General features: G+C 48.6%; 1 protein-coding gene across 1 annotated transcript in view; it reads left to right on the forward strand.

The window, feature by feature from the left end:
- The first annotated feature begins 6 nt into the window (after positions 1-6).
- The window catches only part of LOC116990205 (ras/Rap GTPase-activating protein SynGAP-like), a 44,621-nt gene continuing 20,636 nt past the window's right edge, over positions 7-23,991 (forward strand). Inside the window, exons 1-4 of the mRNA XM_033047750.1 lie at positions 7-28; positions 3,301-3,462; positions 6,882-7,090; positions 22,467-22,554. Coding sequence (XP_032903641.1) covers positions 3,370-3,462; positions 6,882-7,090; positions 22,467-22,554 — 390 coding nt within the window. The 5' untranslated portion in view covers positions 7-28; positions 3,301-3,369. The remainder of the gene's footprint in view (positions 29-3,300; positions 3,463-6,881; positions 7,091-22,466; positions 22,555-23,991) is intronic.

The following is a 23,991-nucleotide window of genomic DNA, read 5'->3' on the forward strand; positions in this document are numbered from 1 at the left end:
AGCCCCCAAATCTGCCATCAACAAACAGGTACGAGGCCGGGCCGACTTTCATATGAGGAAAGACTGGATAGACTCGGCTTGTACTCGCTAGAATAGGAGCAGGGAGGTTCTACTGCAAGTACACCAGTCATTGAAAGTAGGCATGCAGGTGCAGCAGGCAGTGAAGAAAGCGAATGGTATGTTAGCTTTCATAGCAAAAGGATTTGAGTATAGGAGCAGGGAGGTTCTACTGCAGTTGTACAGGGTCTTGGTGAGACCACACCTGGAGTATTGCGTACAGTTTTGGTCTCCTAATCTGAGGAAAGACATTCTTGCCATAGAGGGAGTACAGAGAAGGTTCACCAGACTGATTCCTGGGATGGCAGGACTTTCATATGAAGAAAGACTGGCTAGACTCGGCTTGTACTCGCTAGAATTTAGAAGATTGTGGACTTTGGAAGGGGTAGGATAGGGACACAGAGAGAGTTAGATACAGCTCTTAGGGCTAACGGAATCAAGGGATATGGGGAGAAGGGAGGAAGGGAGAAACCTACAAAATATTTAAGGGGTTGGACAGGCTAGATGCAGGAAGATTGTTCCCGATGTTGGGGAAGTCCAGAACAAGGGGTCACACAGTTTAAGGATAAGGGGGAAATCTTTTAGGACAGAGATGAGAAAAACATTTTTCACACAGAGAGTGGTGAATCTCTGGAATTCTCTGCCACAGAAGGTAGTTGAGGCCAGTTCATTGGCTATATTTAAGAGGGAGTTAGATGTGGCCCTTGTGGCTAAAGGGATCAGGGGGTATGGAGAGAAGGTAGGTACAGGATACTGAGTTGGATGATCAGCCATGATCATATTGAATGGCGGTGCAGGCACGAAGGGCTGAATGGCCTACTCCTGCACCTATTTTCTATGTTTCTATCGAAGGAACTGTTATCATAGAAAATAGAGACTGATAGGCACAGAGGTAGGCTTCTTCTTCTTGCGTATGGCGTGCACAGCCTAAAGTTGTACGACAACTTGTTCTATTTGATCTTACTTGATTGATTGGTTGCATTCAGCGAAACAGGGCGGACCACGTGAAGGTTGCAATCTCCCACCCCACAGGAGCCCTTCGAGCCATTCAATGTGATCGTGGCTGATCATCCCCAATCAGTACCCCGTTCCTCCCTTCTCCCCATATCCCTTGATTCCGTTATCCCTAAGAACTGTATCTAACTCTCTCTGTGTCCCTATCCTACCCCTTCCAAAGTATACAATCAGTTCCTTGGTTTTGCTGGTGTTGAGAGCCAGGTTGTTGTGCTGGCACCATTTGGTCAATTGGTTGACCTCACTTCCATACTCATGGCTGATCATCCACAATCAGTTCCCCGTTCCTGCTTTCTCCCCATATCCCTTAATCCCATTAGCCCATAAGAGCTAAATCTAACTCCCTCTTGAAAACATCCAGTGAATTGGCCTCCACTGCCTTCTGTGGCAGAGAATTCCACAGATTCACAACTCTCTGGGTGAAAAAGTTTTTCCTCATCTCAGTCTTAAATGGCCGACCCCTTATTCTTAAACTGTGTGACCCCTGGTTCTGGACTCCCCCAACATCGGGAACATTTTTCCTGCATCCAACCTGTCCAATCCTTTAAGAATTTTATATGTTTCTATAAGATACCCTCTCATCCTTCTAAACTCCAGTGAATACAAGGCCACTGAACCATCAGAGAGAGAGAGAGCGAGCCGTTCTGAACTACTATCTGCCTCATCGGGGACCCTCGGACTGTCTTTGATTGGACTCTGTGTGTGGGAGGGAACAGCAGATGCCATATTACATAGAAACATAGAAACATAGACAACAGGTGCAGGAGTAGGCCATTCGGCCCTTCGAGCCTGCACCGCCATTCATTATGATCATGGCTGATCATCCAACTCAGTATCCCGTACCTGCCTTCTCTCCATACCCTCTGATCCCCTTAGCCACAAGGGCCACATCTAACTCCCTCTTAAATATAGCCAATGAACTGGCCTCGACTACCCTCTGTGGCAGAGAGTTCCAGAGATTCACCACTCTCTGTGCGAAAAAAGTTCTTCTCATCTCGGTTTTAAAGGATTTCCCCCTTATCCTTAAGCTGTGACCCCTTGTCCTGGACTTCCCCAACATCGGGAGCAATCTTCCTGCATCTAGCCTGTCCAACCCCTTAAGAATTTTGTAAGTTTCTATAAGATCCCCTCTCAATCTCCTAAATTCTAGAGAGTATAAACCAAGTCTATCCAGTCTTTCTTCATAAGACAGTCCTGACATCCCAGGAATCAGTCTGGTGAACCGTCTCTGCACTCCCTCTATGGCAATAATGTCCTTCCTCAGATTTGGAGACCAAAACTGTACGCAATACTCCAGGTGTGGTCTCACCAAGACCCTGTACAACTGCAGTAGAACCTCCCTGCTCCTATACTCAAATCCTTTTGCTATGAAAGCTAACATACCATTCGCTTTCTTCACTGCCTGCTGCACCTGCATGCCTACTTTCAATGACTGGTGTACGGTGTACGGTGGTGCAGCGGTAGAGTTGCTGCCTTGCAGCGCTTGCAGGGCCGGAGACCCGGGTTCGATCCACTGTTAGACTTGGGTACGAGGGGAAAAAATTGCAGATTAGTTTAGAGATACAGTGTGGAAACAGGCCCTTCAGCCCACCAGGTCCACCCCGACCTACAATCACCCCGTACACTAGTTCTATCCTACACTCTAGGGACAACCCACAGAAGCCAATTAAGCTACAAGCCTGCACTTGATTAGTACGGGTGTCAGGGGTTATGGGGAGAATGGGGTTAGGAGGGAGAGATAGATCAGCCAAATGGTCTAATTGGGCTCCTATCACTTACGCACTGATGAATATATGAAAGGCATCTTGGACAATACAGCTCACCCCCTCCATCACACACTGGTCAACCTGAGGAGCTCCTTCAGCAACAGACTGGTTCCCACCAAGATGCAGCACAGAACGCCACAGGGGATCCTTCTTCCCTGTGGCTATCAAACTGTACAACTCTTCCCCTTCTGTCGTGGGGTAGACTGACTCCCCCCCTCCCCCAATCTCTGTACATCCCCTATCCTTTCCACTTGTAACTTTAATTTCATGTCTCTTGTGTTTTTATGACTGTGGGCAGATGAATTTCCCTGCTGGGATGAACCAAGTTCTATCGTATCGTAGGGTGGTCGTTCTGTCGATGGGGATATTGAGCTACGATGTGTAAAGTGCCTTTCACATTGCTTCAGACTGCTGACGTTATTTGTGACTACTGCCTGTTCTGTCTCCCCCTCCCCCCCCCCAGGCCTCCCACTCCCCATCCACGCTGCACCCCGTCACCCCGTCTGAGCGGACAGTCGCCTGGGTGACCAACATGACCCACCTCTCCGCCGACATCGAGAGCTCGCACCTGGAACGGGAAGAGTACAAACTGCGGGAATACTCCAAATCCATGGACGAGAGCAAGGTGAAAACGGGACCGTGTTGGCGAGGGGGTTGTCGGCGGTTCGGGAAGTAATGGGCTTGTCCAACTTAGGCGATGTTTCTCCGCCACCAACAGGCGACTAGTTTGTGTCGCTGGTGGTCGCCGTGAGTCGTCTCCTCGGTCGCGCAAAAGTCGTAGCGTCTTTCTGGTCGCCGCTAACTTTTCAACACGACTGGGTTTGACGCCAATGAGCGTAGCTTGACGTAGGTTGTCGCCAGAATGACGTAGGCTGTCGCTGGTTTTTCGCCGACCAGCTACGACTATGACAGTCGCCGGCGGTTGCTTAAAAAATCGGCAAGTGGGACAGGCCCATAAGGCGCGCGCAACTTTGTGGAATTCTTGAACCATTCACGGTGCCGCGGTGGCCCGGCTGTAGAGTCCCTGCCTCACACCGCCAGACACCCGGGTTCCATCCCGACTACGGGCGCTGTCTGTATCCGTTTGCACGCTCTCCCCGTGACCAGCGTGGGTTTTCTCCAAGATAGAAACATAGACAATAGGTGCAGGAGTAGGCCATTCGGCCCTTCGAGCCTGCACCGCCATTCAATATGATCATGGCTGATCATCCAACTCAGTATCCCGTACCTGCCTTCTCTCCATACCCCCTGATCCCCTTAGCCACAAGGGCCACATCTAACTCCCTCTTAAATATAGCCAATGAACTGTGGCCTCAACTGCCTTCTGTGGCAGAGAGTTCCAGAGATTCACCACTCTCTGTGTGAAAAAAGTTCTTCTCATCTCGGTTTTAAAGGATTTCCCCCTTATCCTTAAGCTGTGACCCCTTGTCCTGGACTTCCCCAACATCGGGAGCAATCTTCCTGCATCTAGCCTGTCCAACCCCTTAAGAATTTTATAAGTTTCTATAAGATCCCCTCTCAATCTCCTAAATTCTAGAGAGTATAAACCGAGTCTATACAGTCTTTCTTCATAAGACAGTCCTGACATCACAGGAATCAGTCTGGTGAACCTTCTCTGCACTCCCTCTATGGCAATAATGTCCTTCCTCAGATTTGGAGACCAAAACTGTACGCAATACTCCAGGTGTGGTCTCACCAAGACCCTGTACAACTGCAGTAGAACCTCCCTGCTCCTATACTCAAATCCTTTTGCTATGAATGCTAACACACCATTCGCCTTCTTCACTGCCTGCTGCACCTGCATGCCTACTTTCAATGACTGGTGTACCATGACACCCAGGTCTCGCTGCATCTCCCCTTTTCCTAGTCGGCCACCATTTAGATAATCTTCCGATCCCTCCCACACTCCAAAGACGTGCAGGTTTGTAGGATAATTGGCTTGGTATAAATGTCAATTGTCCCTAGTGTGTGTGTGTGTGGAGGATTTTGCGGGGATTGCCAGTCGACGGGGACTCGGTGGGTCGAAGGGCCAGTTCCCTCGCTTGTATCCCTGCAACTAACTCCACCAAAATTAAACTAAACCAAAGCAAATGCAGAATTTCTCTCTAAAGTCTAGAAGTTGTAACATTGTCCCTGGTCGGTGTAGGGTAGTATTAACGTGGGGGAATCGCTGGTCGGCGCTGACTGTGTGGGCCCAGAGGCCTGTTTCTGCGCTGTATCTCTTAAGCTAAATAAAACATTAATGTGAGGTCTGAGACTTATTGGAACATTAGCCTTTATCCCAGCACAGATGTAGACCGCTGCCAAGCCTCTCAAGCCATGGAACCATAGTCACTAGGTGCAGGAGGAGGCCATTCGGCCCTTTGAGCCAGCACCGCCATTCACTGTAATCGTGGCTGATCATCCACAGTCGTTCCAGGTGCGACAAAGGTTCACCTGTATCTCCTCCAACCTCATCTACTGCATCCGCTGCTCTAGATGTCAGCTGATTTACATCGGTGAGACCAAGCGTAGGTTGGGCGACCGTTTCGCCGAACACCTCCGCTCAGTCCGCAATAACCTACCTGACCTCCCGGTGGCTCAGCACTTCAACTCCCCCTCCCATTCCCAATCCGACCTCTCTGTCCTGGGTCTCCTCCATTGCCAGAGTGAGCAACAGCGGAAATTGGAGGAACAGCACCTCATATTCCGTCCTGGGGTACCTTGCGTCCTTATGGCATCAACATTGAATTCTCCCAATTTGGCTAGCCCGTGCTGTCTCCTCCCCTTCCTTCACCCTCTAGCTGTCTCCTCCCACCCTCCCATCCGCCCGCCCTCGGGCTCCTCCTCCTCCTCCCTTTGTCCTTCTTTCTTTCCCCACCCCCTATCAGTCTGAAGAAGGGTTTCGGCCCGAAACGTCGCCTATTTCCTTCGCTCCATAGATGCTGCTGCACCCGCTGAGTTTCCCCAGCAATTTTGTGTACCTTCGATATTCCAGCATCTGCAGTTCCCTTTTGAACATCCACAATCAGTACCCTGTTCCTGCCTTCTCCCCATATCCCCTGATTCTGTCCGCCTCAAGAGCTAAATCTAAAGGGCCTCTCCCACTTGGGTGTCACACAGGTGGCGCACGAAGATTTTGTGAATCCCAAAATCCTGGGGCGCCGTGCGCGACCACGCATCACTGCCTATGTCACCATGCACCATGCGTGCGTAATGCACGCCATCACGGGCGCGTCACGACGCAATAATGATGTCGCGTAAATGACACGCAAATGATGCCCGAGTGGGACAGGCCCCTAACCCTCTCTTGAAAACATCCAGTGAACCATATAACCATATAACAATTACAGCACGGAAACAGGCCATCTCGACCCTTCTAGTCCGTGCTGAACACGTATTCTCCCCTAGTCCCATATACCTGCGCACAGACCATAACCCTCCATTCCTTTCCCGTCCATATAACTATCCAATTTATTTTTAAATGATAAAAACGAACCTGCCTCCACCACCTTCACTGGAAGCTCATTCCACACAGCTACCACTCTCTGAGTAAAGAAGTTCCCCCTCATGTTACCCCTAAACTTCAGTCCCTTAATTCTCAAGTCATGTCCCCTTGTTTGAATCTTCCCTACTCTCAGTGGGAACAGCTTTTCCACGTCAACTCTGTCTATCCCTCTCATCATTTTAAAGACCTCTATCAAGTCCCCCCTTAACCTTCTGCGCTCCAAAGAATAAAGCCCTAACTTGTTCAACCTGTTCTGGGTGTCCTTGTACATCAGTCTATGAAAGTAAGCATGCAGGTACAGCAGGCAGTGAAGAAAGCGAATGGCATGTTGGCCTTTATAACAAGAGGAATCGAATATAGGAGCAAAGAGGTCCTTCTGCAGTTGTACAGAGCCCTAGTGAATTGGCCTCCACTGCCTTCTGTGGCAGAGAACTCCACTCGGGTCGAGGGGTGGTTATGGTTACAGGGAGATAGTGGGCAGCCCGCGGATCGGTACATACGCCGGTTACGTGTAATCGGTCTCCCCTGCCTCCTCCGTATACATGCAGGGGCAACAGACTCAGTACGAGGAGGAGATACTCTCCCTCAAGGAGCGGCTGCAGATGTCCAACCGGAAGCTGGAGGAGTACGAGCGGCGGCTGATGTCGCAGGAGGAGCAGACGGGGAAGATCCTGCGGGAATACCAGTCCCGTCTGGACGAGAGCGAGACCCGTCTCCGCCGGCAACAGGAGGAAAAGGACGGCCAGATCAAAGGCATCATCAATAGGTAGGTGGTGAACGCCAGCCCTCCCACACTGGGCAGTCACGGTGGCGCAGCGGTAGAGTTGCTGCCTTACAGCGAATGCAGCGCCGGGGACCCAGGTTCAATCCCGACTAAGGGTGCTGTCTGTACGGAGTTTGCACGTTCTCCCCGTGACCTGCGTGGGTTTTCTCCGAGATCTTCGGTTTCCTCCCACACTCCAAAGACGTGCAGGTTTGTAGGTTAATTGGCTTGAGTTGGGAAAAGGGGAAGTATAACCATATAACCATATAACAATTACAGCACGGAAACAGGCCATCTCGACCCCTCTAGTCCGTGCCGAACACATATTCTCCCCTAGTCCCATATACCTGCGCTCAGACCATAACCCTCCATTCCTTTCCCATCCATATAACTATCCAATTTATTTTTAAATGATAAAAACGAACCTGCCTCCACCACCTTCACTGGAAGCTCATTCCACACAGCTACCACTCTCTGAGTAAAGAAGTTCCCCCTCATGTTACCCCTAAACTTCTGTCCCTTAATTCTCAAGTCATGTCCCCTTGTTTGAATCTTCCCTACTCTCAGTGGGAAAAGCTTTTCCACGTCAACTCTGTCTATCCCTCTCATCATTTTAAAAACCTCTATCAAGTCCCCCCTTAACCTTCTGCGCTCCAAAGAATAAAGCCCTAACTTGTTCAACCTTTCTCTGTAACTTAGTTGCTGAAACCCAGGCAGCATTCTAGTAAATCTCCTCTGTACTCTCTCTATTTTGTTGACATCCTTCCTATAATTAGGCGACCAAAATTGTACACCATACTCCAGAATTGACCTCACCAATGCCTTGTACAATTTTAACATTACATCCCAACTTCTATACTCAATGCTCTGATTTATAAAGGCCAGCACACCAAAAGCTTTCTTTACCACCCTATCTACATGAGATTCCACTTTCATGGAACTGTGCACAGTTATTCCCAGATCCCTCTGTTCACCTGCATTCTTCAATTCCCTACCATTTACCATGTACGTCCTATTTTGATTTGTCCTGCCAAGATGTAGCACCTCACACTTATCAGCATTAAACTCCATCTGCCATCTTTCAGCCCACTCTTCCAACTGGCATAAATCTCTCTGTAGACTTTGAAACTCTACTTCATTACCCGCAACCCCACCTATCTTAGTATCATCTGCATACTTACTAATCCAATTTACCACACCATCATCCAGATCATGTGGTAACGGGTACAACGGGATCTGGGGGTCCTTGTACATCAGTCGATGAAAGTAAGCATGCAGGTACAGCAGGCAGTGAAGAAAGCGAATGGCATGTTGGTCTTTATAACAAGAGGAATCGATTATAGGAGCAAAGAGGTCGTTCTGCAGCTGTACAGAGCCCTAGTGAGACCTATTGTCTATTGAGTTTGTATATTGGTATAAGTGTAAAATTGTCCCTAGTGTGTGCAGGATAGTGTTAGTGTGCGGGGATCGCTGGTCGGCACGGACCCGGTGGGCCGAAGGGCCTGTTTCCGCGCTGTATCTCTGAATTGAACTAAGACCCGCCACAGACAGACACAAAATGGCTGGAGTAACTCAGCGGGACAGGCAGCATCTTATAGAAAATTAGAGATCTTATAGAAACATTCTTAAGGGATCGGACGGGCTAGATGCAGGAAAAATGTTCCCGATGTTGGGGGAGTCCAGAACCAGGGGTCACATAGTTTAAGAATAAGGGGTCGGCCATTTAGGACTGAGATGAGGAAAAACGTTTTCACCCAGAGAGTTGTGAATCTGTGGAATTCTCTGCCACAGAAGGCAGTGGAGGCCAATTCATTGGACGTTTTCAAGAGAGAGTTAGATTTAGCTCTTAGGGCTAACGGAATCAAGGGATATGGGGAGAAAGCAGGAACGGGGTACTGATTGTGGATGATCAGCCGTGATCATATTGAATGGCGGTGCTGGCTCGAAGGGCTGAATGGCCTCCTCCTGCACCTATTGTCTATGTTTCTCTCTGGCGAGAAGGAATGGGCGACGTTTCGGGTCGAGACCCTTCCTCAGGCAGGAATGGAAAGTGGTCCGTAAGTGTTGTTTGTTAATTAATGCGCTTGCACCCCCTCAAGTCGACTTGCCCGAGTTTATCTCATGGGGAATGTTCCTAAACCTGGCTACAAAATCTTTCCCAATTTCTGATCCCATGTTTCTCAGCCCTGATAGAGATATTGAGACACAAAATCCCGGAGTAACTCAGCGGGACGGGCAGCATCTCTGGAGAGAAGGAATGGGTGACGTTTTGGGTCGAGGCCCTTCTTCACACTGATAGAATTGATTGTGATATTGAGGAGTTCAGGGACTCAAGGTACTGCCATCTGCTGGTTACCGGAAGCACTGCTTCTTATCACCCAGTCCACAAGTTAAACATAGAAACATAGACAATAGGTGCAGGAGGAGGCCATTCGGCCCTTCGAGGCAGCACCGCCATTCATTGTGATCATGGCTGATCGTCCCCAATCAGTAACCCGTGCCTGCCTTCTCCCCATATCCCTTGACTCCACTCGCCCCTAGAGCTCTATCTAACTCTCTCTTAAATCCATCCAGTGATTTGGCCTCCACTGCCCTCTGTGGCAGGGAATTCCACAAATTCACAACTCTCCGGGTGAAAAAGTTTTTTCTCACCTCAGTCTAAAATGACCTCCCCTTTATTCTAAGACTGTGTGGCCCCTGGTTCTGGACTCGCCCAACATTGGGAACATTTGTCCTGCATCTAGCTTGTCCCGTCCGTTTATAATTGTATATGTTTCTATAAGATACCCCCCTCATCCTTCTAAACTCCAGTGAATACAAGCCTAGTCTTTTCATTCTTTCCTCATATGACAGTCCCGCCATCCCAGGGATTAATCTCGTGAACCTACGCTGCACTGCCCCAATCACAAGGATGTCCTTCCTCAAATTAGGAGACCAAAACTGTAGACAATACTCCAGACAACAGGTTGTCCACTTTGATGTCTCCTTTTCACGCCTTACGCTTCCTTATCTCTGTGTCTCCCTCCACCCTGACTCTCGATCTGAAGAAGTTGTCCCGACCCGAAACGTCACCCATTCCTTCTCTCCAGAGATGCTGCCTGTCCCGCTGAGTTACTGCAGCATTTTGTGTCTATCTTTGGAATAACAAATTATTTTACAACTGGATCAGTTGCTAGATTTAGGCTTCATTTAGATTGTAACTGAATTATTGGCACAAGCACAACCTTCGATATAGCTTAAGATAGACAAAGGAAATTTGAGTAACAGCAGGACAGGCAGCATCTCTGGAGGAAAGGAATAGGTGACGTTTTGGGTGGAGACCCTTCTTCAGACTGAGAGTCAGGGGAGAGGGAAACGAGAGATATAGACGGTGATGTAGAGAGATATAGAACAAATAAATGAAAGATATGCAAAAATGCAACTATGATAAAGGAAACAGGCCATTGTTCGCTGTGTGCTGGGTGAAAACGAGTCACAGACAATGAGACTCAACAAGGCGACTGTGAAACTAGTGTCGACTACGGTGGGGGAGAGACGGAGAGAGAGGGGATGCAAGGGGTTACTTGAAGTTAGAGAAATCAATATTCAAACCACCGGGCTATAAGTTGCCCAAGCAAAACATGAAGCTGAGAGTAGGAGTGTGAACAGGTCCTTTTCAGAATGGCAGGCAGTGGCGAGTGGAGTGCCGCAAGGCTCGGTGTTGGGGCCGCAACTGTTTACCATATATATTAATGATTTGGAAGAGGGAATTAGGAGCAACACTAGCAAGTTTGCGGTGAATCTGTGGAATTCCCTGCCACAGAGGGCAGTGGAGGCCAAGTCACTGGATGGATTTAAGAGAGAGTTGGATAGAGCTCTGGGGGCTAGTGGAGTCAAGGGATATGGGGAGAAGGCAGGCACGGGTTATTGATAGGGGACGATCAGCCATGATCACAATGAATGGCGGTGCTTGCTCGAAGGGCCGAATGGCCTCCTCCTGCACCTATTGTCTATGTTTCTATGAAGCGCTGTTCCTCCAATTTGCACTTGGCCTCATTCTGACAATGGAGGAGATGCTTCATTAGAGCTTACAGCAATATAGGTTCAAGGTGAAGGGGAAAAGATGTAATAGGAATCTGAGGGGTAACTTTTCCACACAGAGGGTGGTGGGTGTATGGAACAAGCTGCCAGAGGAGGTAGTTGAGGCTGGGACTATCCCAACGTTTAAAGAACAGTTAGGCAGGTACATGGATAGGACAGGTTTGGAGGGATATGGACCAAGCGCGGGCAGGTGGGACTAGTGTAGCTGGGGCATGTTGGCCGGTGTGGGCAAGTTGGGCCGAAGGGCCTGTTTCCACGCTGTATCACTCTATGACTCTCTGACAATATGGAAATATAACTTATAGCATTATACAATACGATACGATGACACTTTATTGTCAGACCCAGGTCTGAAGTTTGTTTTTGCATACCGCCATACAATAAAACAACGAACACAACACACAATAGAGTCCAACATAAAACATCCCCACATAGCGGAATCAAAAAGGTTCCCACTGTGAGGGAAACATAGAAACATAGAAATTAGGTGCAGGAGTAGGCCATTCGGCCCTTCGAGCCTGCACCGCCATTCAATATGATCATGGCTGATCATCCAACTCAGTATCCCGTACCTGCCTTCTCTCCATACCCTCTGATCCCCTTAGCCACAAGGGCCACATGTAACTCCCTCTTAAATATAGCCAATGAACTGGCCTCAACTACCCTCTGTGGCAGGGAGTTCCACAGATTCACCACTCTGTGTGTGAAAAAAGTTCTTCTCATCTCGGTTTTAAAGGATTTCCCCCTTATCCTTAAGCTGTGACCCCTTGTCCTGGACTTCCCCAACATCGGGAGCAATCTTCCTGCATCTAGCCTGTCCAACCCCTTAAGAATTTTGTAAGTTTCTATAAGATCCCCTCTCAATCTCCTAAATTCTAGAGAGTATAAACCAAGTCTATCCAGTCTTTCTTCATAAGACAGTCCTGACATCCCAGGAATCAGTCTGGTGAACCTTCTCTGCACTCCCTCTATGGCAATAATGTCCTTCCTCAGATTTGGAGACCAAAACTGTACGCAATACTCCAGGTGTGGTCTCACCAAGACCCTGTACAACTGCAGTAGAACCTCCCTGCTCCTATACTCAAATCCTTTTGCTATGAAGCCACCTCCTCTGATGTTCCTTATAACAATATAGCGTGATGGCACCATTTGATGGTAAGTTTATGCAGTGTGTGTAACTTGTCTCTGGCCTGCCCCCTGTGATGCCAGAACGTGGAGGGAGTACTGCGACCAAATTGGCCATTTAATGAATAATTACGGAGAGACCATGGAATATTGCCATGGAAAACTCAGGCAGCCCATACTCTGCCAAACATCCATCTCTGGCTCCACTTTTGCAGCAGATGTCAGGAACGCTCATGATCAACAATTTCCCACAGAATAATCAAGATGTTTTTTTTATTGTTACTAAAAAAAAATAACGCCGATTCTTAGTTTAGTTTAGTTTACAGATATAGGCCCACCCAGTCCGTGCCGACCAGTGATCCCCGCACACTAACACTATCCTGCACACACTAGGGACAATTTTACACTTATACCAAGTATACAAACTCAATAGACAATAGGTGCAGGAGTAGGCCATTCGGCCCTTCGAGCCAACACCGACATTCAATGTGATCATGGCTGATCATCCCCAATCAGTACCCCGTTCCTGCCTTCTCCCCGTATCCCCTGACTCCGCTATCTTTAAGAGCCCTATCTAGCTCTCTCCTGAAAGCATCCAGAGAACCTGCCTCCGCCGCCCTCTGAGGCAGAGAATTCCACACTCACCACTCTCTGTGAGAAAAAGGGTTTCCTTGTCTCCGTTCTAAATGGCTTACTCCTCATTCTTAAACTGTGGCCCCTGGTTCTGGACTCCCCCAACATCGGGAACATGTTTCCTGCCTCTAGTGTGTCCAAGCCCTTAACAATCTTATATGTTTCAATGAGATCTCCTCTCATCCTTCTAAACTCCAGAGTGTACAAGCCCAGCTGCTCCATTCTCTCAGCATATGACAGTCCTGCCATCCCGGGAATTAACCTGGTGAACCTACGCTGCATTCCCTCAATAGCAAGAATATCCATCCTCAAATTAGGGGACCAAAACTGCACACAATACTCCAGGTGTGGTCTCACTAGGGCCCTGTACAGCTGCAGAACGACCTCTTTGCTCCTATATTCGATTCCTCTTGTTATAAAGGCCAACATGCCATTCGCTTTCTTCACTGCCTGCTGTACCTGCATGCTTACTTTCATAGACTGATGTACAAGGACCCCCAGATCCCGTTGTACTTCCCCTTTTCCCAACTCAAGCCTATTAACCTACAAACCTGCACGTCTTTGGAGTGTGGGAGGAAACCGAAGATCTCGGAGAAAACCCACACAGGTCACGGGGAGAACGTACAAACTCCGTACAGACAGCACCCGTAGTGGGGATCGAACCTGTGTCTCCAGTGTTGCAAGCACTCTAAGGCAGCAACTCTACCGCTGCGCCACCGTGACTGCCCATAATTCTTAATGTTCCAATCAAACTGGCTATAAGGATGAAGCCTTCAGTAGATCCATGCAGGAAGGAACGGCAGATCCTGGTTTACACGGAAGATAATAATAATAATAATGGATGGGATTTATATAGCGCCTTTCTAATACTCAAGGCGCTTTACATCGCATTATTCATTCACTCCTCAGTCACACTCGGTGGTGGTAAGCTACTTCTGTAGCCACAGCTGCCCTGGGGCAGACTGACGGAAGCGTGGCTGCCAATCTGCGCCTACGGCCCCTCCGACCACCACCAAACACTCACACACATTCACACACATTCACACACAGGCAAAGGTGGGTGAAGTGTCTTGCCCAAGGACACAACGACAGTATGCACTCCAAGCGGGATTCGAACTGGCTACCTTCCGGTTGCCAGCCGAACACTTAGCCTATTGTGCCATCTGTCGTCCCATAGACTGGAGAGAAGAGCTGGAGCAACTCAGCGGGACAGGCAGCAACTCTGGAGAGAAGGAATGGGTGACGTTTCGGGTGGACAAGAAGGGTCTCGACCCAGAACATCACCTATTCCTTTTCTCCAGACATGCTGTCTGACCTGTGTAGTTTTAGAGTGATACGGTGGTGCAGTGGTAGAGTTGCTGCCTCACAGCGCCAGAGACCCGGGTTCCATCCTGACTACGGGTGCTGTCTGTACGGTGTTTGCACGTTCTCCCCGTGACCTGCGTGGGTTTTCTCCAAGATCTTCAGTTTCCTCCCACTCTCCAAAGACGTGCAGGTTTGTAGGTTAATTGGCTTGGTGTAAATGTAAATTGTCCCTAGTGTGTGTAGGATAGTGTTAGTGTGCGGGGATCGCTGGTCTGCGCGGACCTGGTGGGCCAAAGGGCCTGTTTCCACGCTGTATCTCTAAACAAAACAAAGATATAGCATTGAACCAGGCCCTTCTGTCCAACGTGTCCGCGCCGACCAGCGATCCCCGCACACTAACACTATGCTACACACACTAGGGACAATTTTTACATTCACACCAAGCCAACTAAGCTACAAACCTACACGTCTTTGGAGTGTGGGAGGAAACCGAAGTTCCCGGAGAAAACCAACGCAGGTCACGGGGAGAACGCACAAAACTCCGTACAGACAGCACCCGTAGCCGGGATCGAACACGGGTCTCTGGGGCTGTGAGGGTGAATGGAACGAGCTGCCAGAGGAGGTGGTTGAGGCTGGGACTATCCCAGCGTTTAAGAAACAGTTAGACAGGTACATGGATAGGACAGGTTTGGAGGGATATGGGCCAAATGCTGGCAGGTGGGACTAGTGTAGCTGGGACATGTTGGCCGGTGTGGGCAAGTTGGGCCGAAGGGCCTGTTTACATGCTGTCTCACTCAATAACTCCAAATCTGAGGAAAGACATTCTTGCCATAGAGGGAGCACAGAGAAGGTTCACCAGACTGATTCCTGGGATGGCAGGACTTTCATATGAAGAAAAACTGGATAGACTTGGCTTGTACTCGCTGGAATTTAGAAGATTGAGGGGGGATCTTATAGAAACTTAAGGGGTTGGACAGGCTAGATGCAGGAAGATTGTTCCCGATGTTGGGGAAGTCCAGAACAAGGGGTCACAGTTTAAGGATAAGGGGGAAATCTTTTAGGACAGAGGTGAGAAAAACATTTTTCACACAGAGAGTGGTGAATCTCTGGAACTCTCTGACACAGAATGTAGTTGAGGCCAGTTAATTGGCTATATTTAAGAGGGAGTTAGATGTGGCCCTTGTGGCTAAAGGGATCAGGGGGTATGGAGAGAAGGCAGGTACAGGATACTGAGTTGGATGATCAGCCATGATCATATTGAATGTCCTACTCCTGCACCTATTTTCTATGTTTCTATGACACTAAATGAATGGTTTGTTACTCTGAATCCCTCACAAGGCTCTACAGGATAGTTAGGAAGCACCAGATAGGTTTGGCCTAGAATTACAATTAGCCCAACAATAGAATCTGCATGTTTTGATCTGTTAGAACCAGTGGGAGTACTTCCAGCTCCAACCACACCTTTACCAACGCCAGCTATTTTATTTCCAGCTCTTTCAAATCTAAATTTAATCCTCAAGCACGTGAAAATGCTTGCATCGAAAATTTCCAGGCACATTTATCCCGTGATAGGCACAAAATGCTGGAGATTAACAAATGATGTATAACTTAAGGTTGATTTTATTCAGCGACCATACAACTTATTAGATGCTTAAGAAGGAACTGCAGATGCTGGGAAATTGAAGGTAGACAAAAAATGCTGGGGAAACTCAGCGGGGTGAGGCAGCATCTATGGAGCGAAGGATATAGGCAACGTTTCGGGTCGAAACCCTCCTTCAGATCCTTCATTTCAACCCGAAACATTGCCAATTTCCTTCACCCCATAGATGCTGCCTCGCCCGTTGAGTTTCTCCAGCATTTTGTCCACATACAACTGATTAGATTGTGTAGGAAAGAACGACAGATGCTGGTGTAAAGATCTTTGGTTTCGAGGGATATGGGCAAAAAAGCAGTCAAATGGCAATATGGGGCATATTAGTGGGATTGGACAAGTTAGATCGAATGGCCTCATCCTCTCCTGTATAACATTGTAGCATGTTGCATCTCGCCTGACGGACTGCATTTCTGGGATAAAATCATATCTTGTGCCCAATTGATTAGAGCATTTCTATTTTCTTCCAATCTTATTGTTTTCCCTCTTTCGCTAACTAGTGCACATATCAATATTTCGCCCTTCAAATTTCAAAACCTCTCTGCGAAATGAAGTTGTGCTAATTTTGCAGAGTCCTTCTTCATCGAGTCATAGAGAGATACAGTGTGGAAACAGGCCCAACTTGCCCACACCGGCCTACATGTCCCATCTACACTAGTCCCACCTGCCTGCACTTGGTCCATATCCCTCCAAACCTGTCCTATCCATGTTCCTGTCTAACTGTTCCTTAAACGTTGGGATAGTCCCAGCCTCAACTACCTCCTCTGGCAGCTTGTTCCATACACCCATCACCCTCTGTGTGGAAAAGTTACCCCTCAGATTCCTATTAAATCTTTCCCCTTCACCTTGAACCCATGTCCTCTGGTCCTCGATTCCCCTACTCTGGGCAAGAGACTCTGTGCATCTACCCGATCTATTCCTCTCATGGTTTTATACATCTCTATAAGATCACCCCTCATCCTCCTGCGCTACAAGGAATAGAGACCCAGCCTGCTCAACCTCTCCCTGTAGCTCAGTCCTTGCAACATCCTGGTAAATCTTCTCCATACCCTTTCCAGCTTGACAACATCTTTCCTATAACATGGTGCCCAGAACTGAACACAATATCTTAAATGCGGCCTCACCAACGTCTTATACAACTGCAACATGACCTCCCAACTTCTATACTCAATACTCTGTCTGATGAAGGCCAAAGTGCCAAATCGCCTTTTTGACCACCCCATCTACCTGTGACTCGACCTTCAAGGAACCATGCACCTGTACTCCTAGATCCCTCTGCTCTACAACACTACACAGAGGCCGACCATTCACTGTGTAGGCCGACCATTCACAACACATAATCCTCCGCCATTTCCGCCACCTCCAACGTGACCCCACCACTCACCACATCTTCCCATCTCCCTCCATGTCTGCCTTCCGCAAAGACCGCTTCCTCCGCAACTCCCTCGTCAATTCTTCCCTTCCCTCCCGCACCACCCCCTCCCCGGGCACTTTCCATTGCAACCGCAAGAAATGCAACACCTGTCCCTTAACCTCCCCCCTCGACTCCATTCAAGGACCCAAGCAGTCGTTCCAGGTGCGACAAAGGTTCACCTGTATCTCCTCCAACCTCATCTACTGCATCCGCTGCTCTAGATGTCAGCTGATTTACATCGGGGAGACCAAGCGGAGGTTGGGCGATCGTTTCGCCGAACACCTCCGCTCAGTCCACAATAACCTACCTGAACTCCCGGTGGCTCAGCACTTCAACTCCCCCTCCCATTCCCAATCCGACCTCTCTGTCCTGGGTCTCCTCCATTGCCAGAGTGAGCAACAGCGGAAATTGGAGGAACAGCACCTCATATTCCGTCTGGGGACCTTGCGTCCGGATGGCATTAACATTGAATTCTCCCAATTTGGCTAGCCCTTGCTGTCTTCTCCCCTTCCTTAACCCTCTAGCTGTCTCCTCCCACCCTCCCATCCGCCCGCCCTCGGGCTCCTCCCCCCCCCCCCCTTTTCCTTCTTTCTCCCCCCCCCCCCCCACCCCCCATCAGTCTGAAGAAGGGTTTCGGCCCGAAACGTCGCCTATTTCCTTCGCTCCATAGATGCTGCTGCACCCGCTGAGTTTCCCCAGCAATTTTGTGTACCTTCACTGTGTAGGTCCTGCCCTGGTTAGACGTCCAAAATGGAACAGCTCACATCTCTCTGCATCTTTGTGCCTCTGCAAGTTATGAGAAGACACAAAGAAAAACACACACCTTGCCTTTGTCAAGCGAAGGTGTGATCAGTCCGAGGAAGGGTCTCGACCCAAAACGCCACCCGTTCCTTCTCTCTGGAGACGCTGCCTGTCCCGCTGAGTTACTCCAGCATTTTGTGTCTATCTTCGATTTCAACCAGCATCCGCAGTTCCTTCCTACACGTCTTGGGGTTTGTGTGTGACAATGCAAAAGGCGCCGGCTTTCACAGCAGGCTGGCTTCCAGGGTATTTTAAAAGCACTTCTGCAAGGTGTCCTGTCGTATGAGAACAAACATATGTTAATGGATGGTGCCAAAATGCGTGGGAAAGCAGGAACTTGCAAGGGGAAGGCAAGTGTTCACTCAGCCTGACGTATACTTAGCAACACAGTCGCTAAATGCCACCTGGCATTTATAACTCTGCGACTGGATTCTGAAAACACGTTTTGTTGCTCACACAAAAAAAAAACAAGCCTTGCAATTGTCGATCAAACACCGCTCGCAGCGGTGGCAATGAAAACACATTGGAGAACGATTTCTCACGGAGGTCACCATTGTAACATAGAAACATAGAAATTAGGTGCAGGAGTAGGCCATTCGGCCCTTCGAGCCTGCACCACCATTCAATATGATCATGGCTGATCATCCAACTCAGTATCCTGTACCTGCCTTCTCTCCATACCCCCTGATCCCTTTAGCCACAAGGGCCACATCTAACTCCCTCTTAAATATAGCCAATGAACTGGCCTCAACTACCCTCTGTGGCAGGGAGTTCCAGAGATTCACCACTCTCTGTGTGAAAAATGTTTTTCTCATCTCAGTCCTAAAGGATTTCCCCCTTATCCTTAAGCTGTGACCCCTTGTCCTGGACTTCCCCAACATCGGGAGCAATCTTCCTGCATCTAGCCTGTCCAACCCCTTAAGAATTTTGTAAGTTTCTATAAGATCCCCCCTCAATCTCCTAAATTCTAGAGAGTATAAACCAAGTCTATCCAGTCTTTCTTCATAAGACAGTCCTGACATCCCAGGAATCAGTCTGGTGAACCTTCTCTGCACTCCCTCTATGGCAATAATGTCCTTCCTCAGATTAGGAGACCAAAACTGTACGCAATACTCCAGGTGTGGTCTCACCAAGACCCTGTACAACTGCAGTAGAACCTCCCTGCTCCTATACTCAAATCCTTTTGCTATGAAAGCTAACATACCATTCGCTTTCTTCACTGCCTGCTGCACCTGCATGCCCACTTTCAATGACTGGTGTACCATGACACCCAGGTCTCGCTGCATCTCCCCTTTTCCTAGTCGGCCACCATTTAGATAATAGTCTGCTTTCCTGTTTTTGCCACCAAAATGGATAACCTCACATTTATACCATTGTAACATTGGAGAATTGGAGCGGCTAATCTCTGCCCAGCGAATCCCAGAACGAGCATTAAAATACTGCCTCGACTGAGCTCAAAAGTGATGGGAGCAGAATGAGGCCATTCGGCCCATCGAGTCTACTCCGCAATTCAATCATGGCTGATCTATCTCTCCCTCCTAACCCCATTCTCCTGCCTTCTCCCCATAACCCCTGACACCCGCACTAATCAAGAATCTATCTATCTCTGCCTTCAAAATATCCACTGACTTGTGGCCTCCACAGCCTTCTGTGGTGAAGAATTCCACAGATTCACCACCCTCTGACTAAAGAAATTCCTCCTCATCTTCCTAAAGAAACGTCCTTTTATTCTGAGGCTGTGACCTCTGGTCCTAGACTCTCCCACCAGTGGAAACATCCTCTCCACATCCACTCTATCCAGGCCTTTCACAATGTTGTTCATTTCTCGCTGTTCTTGTATCTTTCCCTGAGTCATAGAGCGATACAGTGTCAGACAGGTGTTTTTCCTTTATTATAGAAAGGGAATTTCCTTTATTATAAAGAGAATTCTTCTGTCATCAGCTGTGGAGGTCTTCCTTGGCCTGCCAGTCCCTTTGCAATTAGTAAGCTCACCAGTGCTCTCTTTCTTCTTAATTATGTGGATTTTGGTAAGCCTAAGGTTTGGTTGATGTTTCTGACAGGTATATTCTTGTTTCTCAGTCTCACAATGGCTTCTTTGACTTTCATTGGCACAACTTTGGGCCTCATGTTGATAAACAGCAATAAAAGTTTCCAAAGGTGATGGAAAGACTGGAGGAAAGACTAGGTGCTGAGAGCTCTCTTATACCTGCATTAAGGAGGCAATCAAACACACCTGAGCAATTACAAACTCCTGTGAAGCCATGTGTCCCAAACATTATGGTGCCCTGAAATGGGGGGACTATGTGTAAACACAGCTGTAATTTCTAGATGGTGAAACCAAAATGTAAAAGGGGTCACAGTTTAAGGATAAGGGGGAAATCTTTTAGTGCTGAGATGAGAAAAACATTTTTCACACAGAGAGTGGTGAATCTGTGGAACTCTGTGCCACAGAAGGTAGTTGAGGCCAGTTAATTGGCTATATTTAAGAGGGAGCTAGATGTGGCCCTTGTGGCTAAAGGGATCAGGGGGTATGGAGAGAAGGCAGGTACAGGATACTGAGTTGGATGATCAGCCATGATCATATTGAATGGCGGTGCTGGCTCGAAGTGCCGAATGGCCTACTCCTGCACCTATTTTCTATGTCTATGTTTCTATGTATAAAAATATCCTTTAATAAAATCTGACAATGTGCACTTTAACCACTTGATTTTTTTCTATTACAAATCTCAAATTTTTATTTAATTTTTTTATTTAACCAGAAGTCTCATTGAGATTAAAAATCTCTTTTACAAGAGAGTCCTGGCCAAGACAGGCAGCAGCACAGTTCCACAGTTACAGACAATAATTAAAAACAACAGAGAACATATAAATAGAGTCACAGTCAGAACATCGTCAAACAAAGCATGTACAGACAGAAGAGCCCGCTTCAACATCATTAAGAAGTGATTTAAATCTGTTTATAGAAACCAGCTCCTTAAGTTTTAGTTCATTCTGCAGCTGGTTCCATGCGAAGGAAGCAGCATAACTAAATGCCCTTTTCCCCAGTTCAGTACAGACTTTAGGTACAGTTAGTAAGAACAAGTCCTCAGAGCGGAGCTGATAAGTTCCTGTGCTTTTTCGAATTACATACTTCTGCAGGTATGAAGGAAGAACACCGAGGATAGTCTTATAAATAAGGATATGCCAATGATGGAGTCTGCGGGTGGACAGGGCAAACCATCCAACTTGAGCATACAAAGAGCAGTGGTGCGTGAGGGTTTTAAAATTAGTAACAAATCTCAGTGCTCCGTGGTAGACCGTGTCCAAAAATTGTGGAGTACAGAGGCAAATAAATAAATGAAGGGTCTTTGTCCCAAATATTGTGGAGGGCACTGTATCTGTACACTGTGGACGGCTCGATTGTAATCATGTATTGTCTTTCCGCTGACTGGGTAGCTTTTCACAGAAGGTACACAAAAAATGCTGGAGAAACTCAGCGGGTGCAGCAGCATCTATGGAGCGAAGGAAATAGGCAACGTTTCGGGCCGAAACCCTTCTTCAGACCGAAACGTTGCCTATTTCCTTCGCTCCACAGGTGCTGCTGCACCCGCTGAGTTCCTCCAGCTTTTTTGTGTACCTTCGATTTTCCAGCACCTGCAGTTCCTTCTTGAACAGAGGGGCCTTGATCGGGTGGATGCACCGAGGATGTTCCCAATGATCGGGGAAACTAGAACTAGGGGACATAGTCGCAGAATAAGGGGGGGCTCTTTTAAAACTGAGATGAGGAAGAACTTCTTCACCCAGAGGGTGGTTAATTTATGGAATTCACTGCCCCAGGGAGCAGTGGAAGCAGAAACGTTAAATATATTTAAGTCTAAAATAGATGGTTTTTTAGCTGCCGAGGGGATAAGGGGCTACGGGGAGAGGGCAGGGATATGGACCTAGGTATGGTTAGTATAGTAAGACCTGAGTGATCTCCTGGACAAGTGTCGATCGCCTGGATTGGGGTCGGAGAGGAATTTCCCGGATTTTTTTCCCGAATTGGACCTGGGTTTTTATCCGGTGTTTTGCCTCCCCCAGGAGATCACCCGGTTCTTGGGGTGGAGAGGGGTGATAGCGGTATAAAGGGGAGGGTAGTGTCTTGTGTTCTGTGTCTTGTGTCTACTGTTTGTGGGTAAGTGTGTCTGTTTAGTGTTCAGCCATGAGCGAATGGCGGTGCGGGCTCGACGGACCTGGTGGTCTACTCTCGCACCTACTTTCTATGTTTCTATGTTTCTAACAGCTTTTCCCAGAAGGTGGGTACGCGTGACATTGTGAAACTTTGATAAACGTTGGCCCTCTCTCCTTCCCTCCGCTGATGTTGTGTGGCTCTGTGTGCCTCTTCTCCGCAGGTTAATGGTGGTGGAAGACGAGCTGAGGAAAGACCATGCCAACATGCAGGATGCTATCGATGCCAAGCAGCGGATAATCGACGTTCAGGTACAGAAAGTCATCACCTCAAAGATCAACAAATGACACTGAGGGACAAGCGCCAGCGATGTAATCATGTCGGGATAGTAGCGCCCCCGGTTCAAACCTCATCTCAGCAAACTGCTGCAGGTTCACCTCCCCTTACCCCCCCTACCACGACCAAACGGGCTCCCCTGCCCCTTTGGCGAACAATGCCAACATCTCCAAGAGAGAACGCCAACACACACCCACTTTCAAAATCAGGCCCTTGTATTCACCCCTACAAATGGCGGGGGGGGGGGGGGGGGGGGGGGGGGGGGGGGGCTGTGTTGATGTTGCCGGGGGGATCTTGGGTGGAACAAATTTACCGGCAAGCGTGCCCAATTGGTTGGCGGTTGTCGGGGGTGGACAAAGTCCTCATTAAAAAAAAATTTTAAACTCTCCCTAGTGTCAGAAACGCCGGCCGATTCATGGCCGCCCCTTTTGCGAGTTTGCTCAGATGAGGTTCGATGGGGGCCTTAGTGTGCTGTGTAGTGAACAGCCAGGGTTATTTTCCACCCTGGTTATGTACAAGTGGGAAAACCAGGAGACCAATGGTAACCTCATGAGTGTTTTTATTATTTTTGTTTAGTTTTTTTAAATCCTCCACCGTGGTCGGACAACTCAGACTGAAGGGAGGGGGGGGGGTGGGGTGGGGTCGGGGAAGGACGGGCGATTTGGGGTTTGAGGAACCACTAGCTGGCACGGAGGGGAAGATAGATGTTTGCACTCAAAGCTGCTAACATCGCACACAAAGTCGAGCAGCGATTTACTATTTTTGCCAGCACACACTCAGGTTTGTCACACTGTTTACAACACTAATGACCTCTCTCAGAGTTGGCTGAACTTGGGTTCAGCAACCATGGCAAAGGCTCCCGTTCCCACTCGCTGTACTCTAAACCCCCCCCCTCTCAGCTACCCCCTGCTATCTCAGTCTGATGGACCCAAGAGCATGCCCCCTCTCCCACCTAGTGCCCAGCGATCTCTGGTAGTCCTCTGGAGTGTGGCAGCCACCGCCAGCTGCCAAAACGTGGCGCGCAGGCCAAAGAGGGCGTACAAATGCCGACACCTTCGTGCCAGGAATAGCCGCCTCAACGCAAGTCAGCTTGCAGCACCAAATTGGTTTGGTCCTTGGTTGGAAAGGCAGAAAAGCGTAGGAAGAAAATCATCTCCTGAGGGGTCAGCAGAGTTGGAGGAGGGCCTTGCATTGCATTCACCGCCATGGTGGCGGCAGTTGTCCCCAGCAGGTCAGTGAAGCGGTCAGGAAGGTTGCTTGCGGGGAAGAGGGTGTCGGACGATGGAAGGGAGGGTGGTGTGGGGGGATTATTGCCCCAACACCAACCAACAATACAACAGGTGATACCAGATTTGTTAGCGTGGAGCCAAGGCCGTTCCTTCTGGAGAGATTTGAGAAGTTCCTATTTGGGA

The sequence above is a fragment of the Amblyraja radiata genome, chromosome 30 (genome assembly GCF_010909765.2).
Source record: "Amblyraja radiata isolate CabotCenter1 chromosome 30, sAmbRad1.1.pri, whole genome shotgun sequence".
Classification (NCBI taxonomy): Eukaryota; Metazoa; Chordata; class Chondrichthyes; order Rajiformes; family Rajidae; genus Amblyraja; species Amblyraja radiata.